Source organism: Heloderma suspectum, chromosome 16 (assembly GCF_057233095.1).
Source record: "Heloderma suspectum isolate Gila_16-S chromosome 16, 16-S_ref, whole genome shotgun sequence".
NCBI classification, from domain to species: Eukaryota; Metazoa; Chordata; class Lepidosauria; order Squamata; family Helodermatidae; genus Heloderma; species Heloderma suspectum.
Window position 1 is genome coordinate 16,228,253 of NC_139473.1, and position 14,467 is coordinate 16,242,719.

Genomic DNA, 14,467 nt, shown 5'->3' on the forward strand with positions numbered 1-14,467 from the left:
TGGCTATTGGATAGTATAGAAATGGAATTATTATTATTATTATTAAGAAACGGTGGATGATGACTGGGATGGCAAGTTGGGTTGTGTGGCTGGTATTATCATTTTAAAAATGTTAAATATTTATGTACCACTCTTCTATTAATATATTCAAAGTCGTAAAACAGTTTAAGCAATAGCAACAAGAAGTAGTATAAAAGTAGAATAAAGCACCAGTAAAAGCTGCCAATTGCCCATCAAGAATAAAGTCTTAAAACAGGGGTAGGCAAACTGCTGCCCTCCAGATATTCGGGCTACAGCTCCCATCAGCCCAGCCAGGATGCCTAGTCAGGGCTTATGGCAGTTCTGGTCCAAAACCTCTGGAGGGCACCATGTTGTCTACCCCTGTCTTAAACTGTTGTCTGATGGAAAAAAGTGTTGTTGCCGGATGGACCTGCCTGGGGAAGGCATATCACAGCTGTGGTGCCCCAACTGAATAGGTGCTCTCCCTGATAGCCACCCATTTATCTTCTGAAGGTAGAGGCACCCAGAAGGAGACCTCTAAAACAGGTGTTAAATTTTGGGCAGGTTCATATGGGAGAAGGCTGTCCTTTAAGTCGCTTTCATTGCTCTACAGTTGCTGTTCTGGCTGTTTGTCTTAATTCAGTTTAGATAAGTCACTTTGATATGGTCCATGGGGTCACGAAGAGTCGGACACGACTGAATGACTGAACAACAACAAGTCACTTTGAAAAGGTCAGGTGAATAATATGAGGACTTTGGGTTCTAAGAACATTTAGTGGGTTGTCTGGGCCAATTAAGCTTTACACCACTTGAGCAGGACTGGAAAATCCCAAACATCTTGGTGTCCTTGCCCCTTACACATTCAAGGTTTTTTCCAATCCTGTTAGTGGGTCAACTAGACATAATGAAGTGTGAGTATGGGATGTTCTAAACTAGAGCACCATCATAGTCTAAAATAGATAGAGGCTGTTTTGGAGACTTGGTTAAAAAGGGCAATTTACTTGTAGAATGTGGCAGTACCTCTGTGAAAGGAGCCTGTGACTTCTCAGTTTGCAGGCTGCCGTTTGAGAGCGAGGTGCAGAGGCGGTGAGAAGTGATTGGCCTTTTTGCTGGTTGTGCCTAGGCTCTAGAACTCCCTTCCTAGAGAGACCCATCTCACCACCCCATAAATGAGCTTCTGGAAGCTGGTGAAAATCTCTCTTTTTAGGAAGGCATCCAGTTTGTGTTTTTAGTTTGTGGTTTTAATCAGTCTCTGTATTTTGAATATCTTAAATATTTTGATTGTGGTTGCATTGTAGTTTTCTGCTTTTGTTTTTGTTTTGTAAATTGGAAGGGTATTTAAAAAAAAATATTGGCGTGGTTATAAGCTGCCTGGAACTCCTCAGAGATAAGGCAGGGTATAAATGTGTTAAAATCAACAAGCAGGGTTCTTTTAGCAGTTTTTTTTGTTGGTAGGTGGCTGAAAGATACTGGCCTGTGTACCTGGGTGGGAATTTAGTCTAGTGAAGATGGCTGTGATAGTATGACGCAAGGCCTCTTACTCTCTAGCAGTAGATAATCCAATCTTGAGAACATTTGCTTTCACTTCCAAAGGAAGCATATTCCTATCCCTTTGCAGCTCGAGGAAGAAAGTACCCTTTGCTTTTTGGCACAGAAAATGGAGAAGTGTCTTGGCACTTTTGTCACATTTTTATTCCACCTTTTCTCAAAGGAGCTAAGGGTTCTCTTCCGATCCTCGCTACTACCCTGTGAGGTAGAATAGATCAAGAATGTCTGGCCCAAAGCGAATGAGTAAGTGTAAGTGGCTAACTGGGGATTTTAAGCAGTTTGTGAGCATTTGCTATAGTTTTTGGTGCCTCTCCACAGTAAACATTCATTTTTCCATGCATCTCTGTCACCACTAATCAAGACCGAAAACACGCTAAGTCTTGCAAAAACAAACAAACCCACCAACAACGTTGTATCTTGGATCTAGCCTTAAATGTACACATTTCCTTGTTTTGCATATCTTATTCCAATATTTGGATGTGGCTTTTGGGTTATGGTTGTGGGGAATAGACCACTTATATGTAACAAGACTGCGATTAACTACTGACACGGTTCAAACATCAACCTGCTGGTTGTGAATGAAGTGGGAGCGAGCGAATGTGCTGTCTTCTGCTTGCCTGATCACTCAGCAGGAGGAGCAAAACAAGCCATGGACGTCCTGTCTCTGGGTTCTTAAGTGTGATGTGTGAACTGGGATTTCTGGGTTGCTGAGGGAGAGAGACAACCCAGAGTTGTAACCCACAGTTTAAGCCAGAAATCTCGGTTTGCTTGTCATGTTTAACAATCCAGTGTCCCTGGGTTGTTTAGCCCCAGCAGGAGCAATCAGAGGGCAGGAACCAGCATGCTTGCTCATTCCTGCTTCGTTCACAACAACCCAGGGTTTAAAACAGCCGTGGGTTATTGTGATGTGAGGACCAAGCCATTATATAGTGTAGTCTAGCTGGAAAATCACAGGTTCATTTTTCTGTGTCGAAGTCATCAGTTTGCTGAAAATAGCTGCAAGCTTAGAGCTATCCCCATTTTTTCTCCATCCCTCCCCTGCTACCACTTGTGCTCCAGAGCTATAGTGTTGTAAGAAAATGTATTCCTGGGTGAGCTCTCAATAACCATTGATGTACTTCCCCACACTGAAAAAGTGACGTTCTAACTTCCTGCCTAAAATCAGTGAAGAAGCCAGGTTAATCTCAAGAGACAGTTTTATAGTCTAGGTGCCACAAATGAGAAAACCCTGTCTTGTGTAGCCACAACTGTGCCTCAGTGTGTTTGGAAATATGTGCAGGGCCTCCAAGGATGATCTGAGTAAACAGGAAGGTTTGTGTGGGATCCCTGGAAGCTGGACAAAATATAGCTGTGAGTTTCTGCCATGCTGGCCCAACCAAAGTGATTATATTAACATAAATTCATAATGATCATGTGCCAGTGCCACTAAGACCAAGTTCCCTGACTCTTAATCCTCTGCCAGTGATCTTTTGAGTGAAATTGGACAATGTGATGATAATTTCGACTTGGTTGATCCCTGAAGAACCATATTTGGGCAGGAAGGCAGGAAACTTAAAATGTAGCATTGTAGTTCACGTTTCTCCTTTATTCATTCCTAAAAAGAGTCATATACCCACTTCTCTTCTTCCACCGTTTGAATAAGTGACTTCAACCTGCAATGTAGCAGAATAAAGATGCTGTATGTCCTCTTTTGCTGCTGTAGATAAAAGCATTAAATCGAGGCTAAGTCTATGCATTATTCAGTGAAAGTTCCCTGATCAATATTGGTACCCTTCACTGTCTGAAAACAACAGGGCTTGATTTTCTTGCAAAGCACTTGGCTATCTCAGCAGGAGAAGTTCTGGGTAGCAAATGCAACTGACTTCCCTTCCCTTCCCAGCCCAGCCCCACCCCATCAATGGGTAGAAAATCTTGTTATTCATGGCATTTATAACACTATTAATTTGTGTGGCTTGAAGTGCTCACAAGAAGCATGCAACTGAAATCCAATCATTGGAATAAAAAGTTTGGGATTAGTAGTGGTAACTTTGGAGATATGATCAAAGCCTTATAATAGTCCTGTGACTATCTCTGAGCCTACTGGCACTCCAGGAGACCCTAAGCAAGAGGGTGACGGCTTGCTAGACAAGGCCTTGCCTAGAGCTGTGTCTGGGGTAGCTTTGTGAGAGTCAGATATATTGCACTTGTGGTCTTGTTCGCAAGAGCTGGGCCATTCTCACAGCAAACCAGGGGTCCTTGCCTCATGCCTGTGGCCTCTGTTATAGCATCCCACCTCAAACAGGGACCAGGTGCAGCTCCTGCATTCTACTTGATAGAAAGGTTGCAAAGACTTGTTTTTTGCCACCCTCACTTGCTGCAGACAGTATGTTCTGAGAAGGGATCCTTCTCAGGGAGCTCTTGCCAAAGGAAGTGAGGTGGGTCTTTTCTAGGAAGAGGGCCTTTTCTGCTGTAGAATGAGCTCCCTAGAGAGGTTCGCCTGGAGCCTACGTTGTTTTCCTTCAGCTGCCAGGTGAAGACCTTTTTATTCTCCCAGTATTTTAGCATTTTAGCTTCATAATCTTTTAGCCCTGGTGTTTTAGATCTTTATTTTAAATCTCTACATTGCTGCTAGGTTTTATTTTGGTTGTACTGTTATATTGTGGTTTTAAGCTTTTATATTTTGTTTTATGCTGCACTCTGCGGTTTTAATTTTTGTGAACTGCCCAGAGAGCTTCAGCTATTGGGCAGTATAGAAATGAAATAAATAAAATAAAAAATACTTCCATGGCAGTGTGAAATTGCTTCTGGTGTGCCAGGCAAGTCTGCTCACCTCCTCCCACAGCACAAAGATGGCACCCACCGTGCTTTTCAACATGTAAAAATTCCATTGAGTCTAAGCTGAAGGGCTAGTGGCAAGAGCTGTGGGAAGGCCAAACCAGCAATAAGCTTCTAAAGTTGAAACCAGTGCTTTGGTTTTGGTCAAGCGTGTCATTTGAGAACCGAAGAAAGGAAGTTGTCCTGGCTTGGCTAAGACAAGGGTGCAGGACTTTTTTCAGCTCAAGAGCTGAATTCCATTTTGGAGAAGTTTTCGCGGGCAGCATCCCAGTGGCGGGCAGGGCTGAAGGCAAAGGGAGCAGGACCAAAAATACCAACATATTTAAGTTTAAAGCCCTTACTGCCAGTGACAAAGCCTTAGGAGAGGCATTTCTATCTTTTAGAATGGGGGAAAAACCTGCACAAAAGCTGGGAAATGGCCAAATGTTGGGGGACTTCCCTTAGACAAAGGATTGCACATGGAGTCCTCAGTATGTATTGAGGGGGAAGGCCCCACCCATGTGCATGCCTTGTAATGTTCCCCTTACAGCAAAACACATATTGCTGGTGTGTCCACAGTTCTCAAGAGCACAGAAGGCCTTCCTGGATCTCCAGTTCCCTGCTCCAAACTTGGGGTTAAGTTTGGATGGCTGTTTTGGGTGGTTATGTTGCTATCTGGGTGGTTATGTTGATCTACAAGCTTTGTTCAGGTTCCCCTGTTGTATTGGATGGCTGTCCCCTTTTTAAAGACTGTTGAATTATTAGGAACAAGTTGCTGATGAAGAAGCTTGCACACGTTTGCAAGAAGACTAGTGGGTTATGCCATATGGCCATAGTGCCATAAAGTTCAGTATACCTACCTGACCACAGCTGAGCTAATGTCAGTGACTGGAGCAGAGGCAAAAGTCCATTGCGTAAATCTAGGAATGAAAGACTTTGCCAAGAGAAGCTTGGGAGTTCTAGCTGTCCTTGAACAGTGTAACCTTCCAAATCAGGTTGTCTTTACAAACTAAAATAAAATTTAGTCCTTAATAAGTACACAGAATAAATGTTTCTCAGGTCTGGAGTTGAGAACCAGGTTCACAAAGAACAGAATTGCATTCGGTAACTGAAGATTGATTTTGCTGATGTAGGACTCCTTGGTGCATTGTCAACTTTTAAGTATTTACAGCCAGTATAAAATCATAATGGCAGTTTCCTGGCTCAGTATGTTTTGCCAAGCCTTGATGCATATGCTATCAATGCGTCAAAGTGCAGTTAATGCTACGTGTCTTAGCAAATCTTGCTGGCTGGTGCTTAATGGAAATGGTTGGTTGTTGCTGGTAGGTTTCACAGCATAAAGATTGATGGTGACATGCCTCTTTAATGCAGTAGGATGCAATGTATAGATACAATAACTGAGCATCTCAGTTTGAACCATCCCTGCTTGCGGTTGGCATATTCCATCAGGAATATGCCTGACCGTGGTTGGGCGCACATATTTACCACGCAATGAGGATTACTAGGGCTAATGCTGTCGACACCAGAACACCTTCCACCCATCTGGGGTGCTTCCCAGGCCTGATGTTTTGTGTATCCTTTCCCAGCCTTGTTACCCAAGATCCTTTTTACTGGAGACACTAGAAGTTCAGCCTGTCTGCAAAGCCTGTGCTCCTTCGCTGAGCATGGGCCCCTCCACAAGAGCGTCTGAAACTTCTAAGTTTCATTATACGAAGTCTAATCAGTGGTCAGTACTGTGTCCTGACTGGTAGCAGTTTGCTAGAATTTCAAGCAGGAGTCTTTTTCAGCCCCGCTTCTCGAGAACCAGCATTTAACCAGAGATGCTGAGCATTTTCTGCATGTAAAGCATGTGTTCTGCCATTGAGTTGTGCTCAGTTTTTAAATCCTCCTCTCTGTTCATTTACCCCTGAGGCCTGAAAGCCACCCCAAACAAGCCTGTCTTGTAGTGCTGCCAAAAGCATTCAGGCTTGGACTTGGGTGAATTTCCAGGCAGGAGCATATCTCAGACTGATGCTTCCTATGTTCTGGTCTGATGTGATATGGGAACAATTTATTGCAAAGGAAGGGGGCTTCAGTAGAATTTTGGATGCATCTGGAAAAACACATTAAATACTGGAATGTTTTGTACCCTTGCTCCAATTTCAGGATAACAGCTGTAGCAAGTGAAATTAAGAGTACCTGCATCCATCAATTAGGATTGGTCTCTTTCGGGAATATGTGTCCAGATCAACATTGATAAAAATTAATGATTTAAAAAAAGATATTAAATTGGATTTTTAAAAATTTAAATCAGATTTTTTTTATTTAAATCTGATTTCAAAATTTTCTTAAAGCAATTAGTAAAAAAAGAGCCTAGGTCAAAGATATCATCATGAATGGTAATTGCACAACTTCTAATTATATTCTATGAGTATGTTAACAGCTGTTTATGGAGATGGGAGGTAATCTGATCAGTCCTATTCTGCGCTGCAGGTGTCATACAGAAGTGCATGTGCTTGCTCACGTGTGCACACGCACGCTCTCTCTCTCTCTCTCTCTCTCTCTCTCTCTCTCTCTCTCTCTCGTCGGCCTTGCCTCTCTCTACATGCAACAATAGAGAGGGTCAACGAATAGAGAATTTGCGGAGATGGACTGGATCTGAACAAGGAGGTGAAGTCTGGATATAAATGCAAAGGGTAGGGGAAGGGAATAGAAAGTGAACAGAAGATATTCATGCAGCCCTGACTCCTGAGGAAACTTCCACTACATGCATCCTCCACTGTGTACCTACCTTCTAATGAAACCTACGTCTCTGAATATGTATTAAAGTTACATTAAATGGTGATGTACTTCTACTAAAAATGATGACTAAATAGAACCTTCCTCAGTACTGATTTAAACTGTGATTTAAATCATTAAAATTGAGTCCTTCCGAGAAGCGATTGAAATCACGATTGAAATCAATTTGGTTTAAATAAACTCAACTCTGGTCTGGATAAATGGCTTTAAGAATCTGAAAGACTAACACTGATAGATACGTGCTGATTCTTGCCAGGTTATTATCTCAGCACTCTCATGTTGCACCTATGCTGGTCCCTGACTCTTCACCAGGGAGGGCCAGCAGAAACTTGATGTGCTGATGCAAGGAGGGGGACAGTTTTCACACCTAGCATGAGTAGAATTGGGATAGTTTTTGCTGAAGTGCCTGATTTTGGAAAGTTGTGGGGAGTTACTTTCTTTGTTCCTGCTTTGGAGCTAAAGATGTTTGCGGGGCAAGGAAGAGTAGAGACAAAATTAGAAGAGGCTCAGCAGCATCCCCATCAAGGAATTCTGCATCTTCAGAAATTCTTTGTTCTCACCTTTTTATCTCAAGGCTTATCTTAATTTGGGGTGCTTGACTAACATTTGAAAGAGGGTATGCTGATGAGCAATACAAAGGGATAATAGTAATAATGTGAAATAACTTAACCGTGCAGTCTTATGCATGTTTATTCAGAAGGAAGGCCCACTGCGTTCAGCGATGTTTACTCCTGGTAAGCATGCAAAGGACTGCAGCTCAGATGAGTTAATTGCAAACTGTAGTTCCCAAAAGAACTACATACAAAGGAAAAGACCTAAGGAATTCACTAAATTTGGCTGAAGTATGTATTTGAAGCTGCCTTATACTGAGTCAGACGACTGGTCTATCTAGGCCAGTATTGCCTACTCTGGCTGGCAGTCCAAGACCTTTCCCAGTCCCAGTACTTGAGGTCATCTTGAAATGGTGGAGATTGAACCTGAGAAATTCTGCAGTGAAAGCATGTGCTGTACCACTCAGCTGTGACCCTTTTGTATTTTTTTTTGTTGTCTTGGCAGAAGAGGTAGCCAAACTGGAAAAACACCTGATGCTTCTCCGTCAGGAATATGTCAAGTTGCAGAAGAAACTGACGGAGACAGAGCGGAAATGTGCGCTCCTGGCTGCACAGTCGAACAAGGAGAATGCCAGTGACTCCTTCATCACTCGACTGCTTGCCATTGTAGCAGAACTGTATGAGCAGGAGCAATATAGGTAAGAAATGTGCTCCGAAAGAGTAGAGGTGAAGATGGAACCATGGACTGGTTCTGTTACTGCAAAATCACTACTAAAAGAAACTGTTGCATGTCTTGCAGCTTCTAGTACATTGTGCATGTGTGTATAAACCAGGAGTATACTTAATTAAATAATTTTACCTGATTATGAGTATTAAGAGATTTAATTAAATTGGCATGATTTACCCATGACTGTCAGGGTGGACACTAAGCCCATAGAATCCCAGAGTAGTTCTGATTCTGAGGAAGAGCAGCCGCTCCTGGGAGAGGAGCGCGCTCATCCTTCCCAGGGCCAACAGCTGGCAGGGATTCCACCCACCAGCATTCCTAACATAGATAGCAGTCCTGGGAGTGAGAGAGTGCAGGAAGCAGACTTGCTGGACGCGCGATGCCGACGCAGGGAGCGGCGCCAAATGGAGGGCGCGGAAAGGAGGCGTAGTGCCTGGTTGGCGTGCAAACAACGGTTGCGCCCAGAGGATCCAAGGGAAAAGGGGAGGAACTCTCCCTAGCCCTTTAAGTTCAGGGTCTGCCAGTGATTCTCCTTCAAACGGGGACCAACTGTTCCAACTTAGAGTTGTTAAGTTGTAAAAGAGGAATAAAGCTTTGAAAAGAATCCCTTTGTCTGTGTCTGGACTTGGCTACTGGATTAGACTTAGAGAGGCCTCCAAGGAGCCCTTGACAGTGACATCTGAACCAGACTTAACGCCTTTTAAGTCTTCACCAGATTGCCCACATACATTAAACCTTGCTTTCACAGCCGTAGGTGACAGAGGCTTGTGTTTAAACACCCAGAGAATCTTAAATTTTAAATGATGCACCCATGAGCAATTCTGTGCTTCCTCCTCCCCACTTGTTCCTTACTGGGTGTAGTTTAGAAGGAAGTGATACAATCCTGGTGATGCCGTATCACTTTTTTCTTCCTTTATTTTTATGCTGTTCATGTCTGTGCTCTTATGGAAGAAAATTGCAACAAAAGCAAACACATAATGAAAACATAACGAAACAAAATAGTTAAAGCAACTTTAGAGGATACTTGGGCATTCAGCCATAACTGTTCATGCAGGGCTTATAAATTAAACGAACCCCAATACATAAGCTGTTAGAGCCCTTTTGAACAGTGGTAAACAAAGTTCCCAAGTTCTGATGTCAGGTGAAGTGCAGTCTAACTTAAGCTTTCAAAAGTCAGAACCTCTAGCTTGACAGCGTGGAAGCAAGGAGTTTACTGTATTTATCTGCAGGATGAGACTAGAAATGAATGGTGCGATTGAGAATTCCATGAGTCAAGTGACTGATTCCCAACCCAGCATGTGTTCATAGATGATTGCGAGTCATAGCAAATGGCCTTTGTCAAAATAATGGCCTGGTTCACACATAACACTAAACCATTGTGTATATGGTTTAATGAAATCTGGCTTTTTGTGTCCCATCCTCACAAGAAAACCATGCTTTGTTAACTAGCTACAAAACACAAATAGCCATGGTTTGTTGTTGGCTTAAAAATCTGGCTTGTTTAAACCGTGGCTTGTCATTATGTCTGAACCCAGAACCATGGCTTATCCCTTGCTTGTTTGCACTGTTGTCCATCCTGAAACAGTGGCCTGCAAACTAAACCACACGGAAGGCTGCCAAAATGAGTGGCAGAGAAACAAACCAGAAATAGGGAAAACATGTCACAGTTTTGCTTGCTTATCTGCAAGACAAGTGATGACTAAAGCAACAAACCATGGTTAACATAAACTAGGGATGGGGAACCTCAGGCCGGTGGGCCAAATCTGGTCCTCTGGAGTTCCCAAGATGGCTGTGCTCCCTTTCCCCTGACAGCTGATTATTTGGTGGTTTCTCCGCTTTTGTGCAGTTTTTTCCCCCATTCTAAAAGGTTGAAATGCCTCTTCTAAGGCTTAGCTACTGACAGTAAGAGCTCTAAGCTAAAATATGTTGACATTTTTGTATTTTGGCCATATCCCTTCTGCCTTTAGCTCCTCCCCCTTTGCCCCACCCACCACTGGAATGCGGCCTCTGAGAGCTTCTCCAAAACTGAATTCAGCCCTTGGGTTGAAAGATGTTCCCCACCCTGAGATAAACCTGAGATTATGCGCGAATGCAGCCAATGCTGCCATAAATTGTAGTTACAAACCTAATGCATAAATGCAGCATATTGCCATGAAACTGAGCCAGAAAAATGTGCTTTTCATTAGTAGTTAAAATAGTTAGCCTAGTTTGCAGCTAAGTATTTATCTTGGGTTGAATACATTTTTGCTTTGCCTCTTAAGTGCTTCCTGTTCTTCAGAAAAGAAAGCTTCCCTCTTTGTGTTTAATTTTTTTTACGAGGAGGGAAGGTAAATACCCTACAACTTGTTGCTCGTACTGTTCAATTTCTATATAACCTCAACTTTTGTAATCCACAAACCGTTTGATAGAACTAAGCTGTGTGTGGGTTTCATTTTTCTGAATCCAGAGACTTGCATCCTGCATTGCCGCTTGCTTGGAAGTAAGTCCCATTGAATTCAGTGGGGCTTACTCTCAGATAAGTGGGTACAGGATGCTTTATTTTTTCCAAATCAAATATTTCAATTCACCTGCTTCTGGCTATTTGATAAACCTTTGAAATATTTGTCATAGCACAAAAGTTAACATCTTCCTAGGTTTGTTTATTTGTTAGATAAAAGTCAGACATGTTAAATCAGATCCCAATTTACTTAGGGCAGTGTTGGTGAATCTTTTCAACCCAGGGGCCAAATCCCCAGTTTGGAAGGGTCTTGGGGACAGGGCTAAGGGTGCCAAGGACAGTGGGTGGGGGCAAAGCAAAGTGTGCAGGGTCCAGATGCCATTCATACCAATTTGGACATTTTCCCACTAAGCAGACAAGCCACAGCTCATTTCTATGCATGCCTGCTCAGGAGTACGCCCTGGTGCCACAGCTTTCAGGAATACAAAGGACAGCTCAGTTTTAAAATTTATTGGTAAGCTTTAACTGGTGGCCATTAGGGCTTGCCAGAAGCACTGAAAACACACTAAGGGCGCAATCCTATGGCCGCTAGGCAGTGGCTAGACAGCCATAGGATTGTTTAGTTTCCGGGAACCGACCTCAGAGCCCGCACTCCGAGGTTGGTTCCTGGAAAACTGCCTCCCTGCCCCCTTGTAGGTGGTGCAGATCATCCCTGGGCTTTGCACTCAGATGAGCAACACGGAGCGGGGCAAAAGGGGGCTTTCCTGGGGGTGAGGCGTGCAGAGGTGCCAGTTCGGCACTTCCTATGCGTCATCCGTCCTCCCCCGCCCCGCTCCAAAGTCCCGCAGCTAGACAGCCAAAATCTGCCATCTACCATGAATGCAGGGCAGCTGGAGCGCAGAGGAAAAGATCCCCTTTGTGCCCCACCCACCCTGTATCGGATAGGCGGTCGCCTCCGAGTTCAGAGGCGGCAGCCTATCCTGATAGGGTTGCTCCCTAATATTCTTTATTTTATGTAATGGTTTCTAGAATTTAAGTTGATATGATCTCCAGTTAAACAATACATTGTATACTACTAGTAATTAAATACCCAACGTTTCCCCCCCATTCTAAAAGTTTGAAATCCCTCTTCTAAGGCTTAGTTACCGGCAATAAGGGCTTTAAGTAAAATACGCTGGCATTTTTGTATTTTGGCCACACCCCTTTTGCCTTTAGCTCCACCCCCTTTGCCCTGCCCACCACTGGGATCCTCCCCCCCCCCCCACCGGGAGCTTCTCCAAAACTGAATTCAGCTCTTGGGTTGAAAGATATTCCCCACCCTGAGAGAAACCATTAGGTGCGAATGCAACCAATGTTTCCATAAATTGTAGGTGCAAACCTAATGCATAAATGCAGCATATTGCCATGAAACTGAGCCAGAAAAATCTACTTTGCGTTATTAGTTAAAACAGTTAGCCTAGTTTGAAACTAAATATTTATCTTGGGTTGAATACATTTTTGCTTTGCCTCTTAAGTGCTTCCTGTTCTTCAGAAATTGAAGTTTCTCTCTTTGTGTGTTCCTTTTTTCTTTTTTTTTTTAGGAGGAGGGAAGGTAAACAGCCTACGACTTGTTGCTCATACTGTCAGTTTCTGTATAACACCAAGTTTCATAATCCACAAACTGATAGAACTAAGCTGTGTGTGGGCTTTGTTTCCGCTGAATCCATCAGCTGTCATCCTGCATCACGTGGTGGTGGTGGTGATGAATTCAGTCAAAGCCAAATGCTGTACAATGATTAAAAATAAGTCAGGCTCTCCCTTTTAGATTTACAGTCGGATGAATGTCAGCAGAGGGTATCCTGCAATAGTATCCTTCATACACGGAAAAACGTCATTGTTCTGGAGCCCATCTGAGACAGGTAGACAGACAGATAGATAGACAGACGGGCAGATATAACATTGCATTATATATAATACATTTCTCTCTCTCCCTCTCTCTCTCTCGCTAAAGGATGGGATATAAATGCTGCACATCAAATAAATTATATACATAAAATAAAATTATATAGGTTTTAAAATACCTGCCAGATTAATTGAGAGCGATCTTTTGGTCTTCTGAAAGTTTTTAAAGAATCTGTTAATCTAACTAGTTATACCATTAAACACTGTGATCCTGACTTCTCTTATCCGCTTTGTCTGCGACATGCATAACTTTATACATTTTGTCATGTCTCTCCACCCAGTCTTGATTTAAGCAGCCATTTCAAATGGCTGGGAAGAAGTGTGAACATTTTTAATTGTTGCCACCCTGGGCCAAAGGGATAGGACAGATTAGAGTTTATTCTCTGCTTGGGGTGGGAGGGAGATTTAAATATCCAAGCAAGCAACTTCGATTGGCTGAAGTTGCAGGCTTTTAACAGCGTTAGAAGAGCCAGTCACATTGACCTGGTTCGCATGTAATGACAACCCATGGTTTAAACAGCCCGTGGGTCATTGTGCACTAGTGGTAGAGAGCAAGTGTGCTGCCTCCCATGTGCCCGCCACTTTCACTTTTACTCAACAACCCACCATCCACTCCTTCGTAGGTTGTTGAGTGTGGTGTCCAAACCCGGACTGAGGAGATGTTTTAGGGACTAAACAACCCAGCAGTTAACCCATGGCTTGTTATTTGGTTAATGGCTGAGTTGTTTAGCCCTTGAAACGACTCATCGGTCCAGGTTTGGACAGCTCGCTGAACAACCGACAAGGGACCCGATCATAGGTTACTGATGAAAAGTGGAAGTGGCTGGCATGCTACAGGCAGCACGCCCACTCGTCCCTGACACCCCGTGGTTTATTTAACCCATAGGCTGTTCTTACATGCAAACAGGTCCATAATGAGATCTTCCCTGAGTAGACAGATGGTATTGCATTAATTCTTCCAACATCTTTCTTCTGAAAGGGGTGATTTGGTCCTTAATCCTGTGCTTGGAAATCACAAGCAAGGCTCCTATAAGAAGACTAACTTGTTGGATTTCTGCTGTCTTAGCATTTTCCTATCACACTCTCAAAGCGTGCATGTTCTCTCTCCCTCCCTCCCTCTCTCCAACAATGAGGGCTGGAGTTTTCTTTGGGGTTATAAGGAGCCTGAAGTCTATGCGAAAGTGTAGTGGGAATCCACAGATTTTGACTGCCCCCCTCACTCCCCCGACACACAAACAATTCTTCATGTTAGAATATCCAGAATTCCATTGCAAATATGCAGAGTTCACAAAGTCATCTAAGCACAGGTGTGCGTGTGTGTCTTTTGTATTTCTTCAGTGACCTGAAGGTAAAGGTTGGAGACAAGTGCATCAGCGCCCACAAATTTGTATTGGCGGCTCGCAGCGAGACTTGGAGTCTGGCCAACCTGGTGTCGACTGAGGAGCTGGATATGTCAGGTTAGTTTCTGACTGGCTGTGTGTGTGTTGGGAGTGCAGGGGAGGGAGAGATGCTTTCACTGTCTTTGCAAGAGCAATGAAAAGATGAAAGGCCTGTTTGGGAGAGGAGGTTGCATCTTATCCTTCAGGAGGAGGTGCTCCTCCTGCAGAAAGAAGCCCTTGATCCATTAATTATGAAGCTTTTGTCTCCAGATCATGCTGATGGGCTCCAAGAGCTCAGTGTTTAATGCTGGTT

At 43.5% G+C, this 14,467-nt stretch overlaps 1 protein-coding gene across 1 annotated transcript in view; it reads left to right on the forward strand.

Moving 5' to 3' along the window:
* The window catches only part of ANKFY1 (ankyrin repeat and FYVE domain containing 1), a 75,399-nt gene that overhangs the window by 7,201 nt on the left and 53,731 nt on the right, over positions 1–14,467 (forward strand). The window contains exons 2-3 of the mRNA XM_084822774.1: positions 8,176–8,368; positions 14,114–14,232. Coding sequence (XP_084678900.1) covers positions 8,176–8,368; positions 14,114–14,232 — 312 coding nt within the window. The remainder of the gene's footprint in view (positions 1–8,175; positions 8,369–14,113; positions 14,233–14,467) is intronic.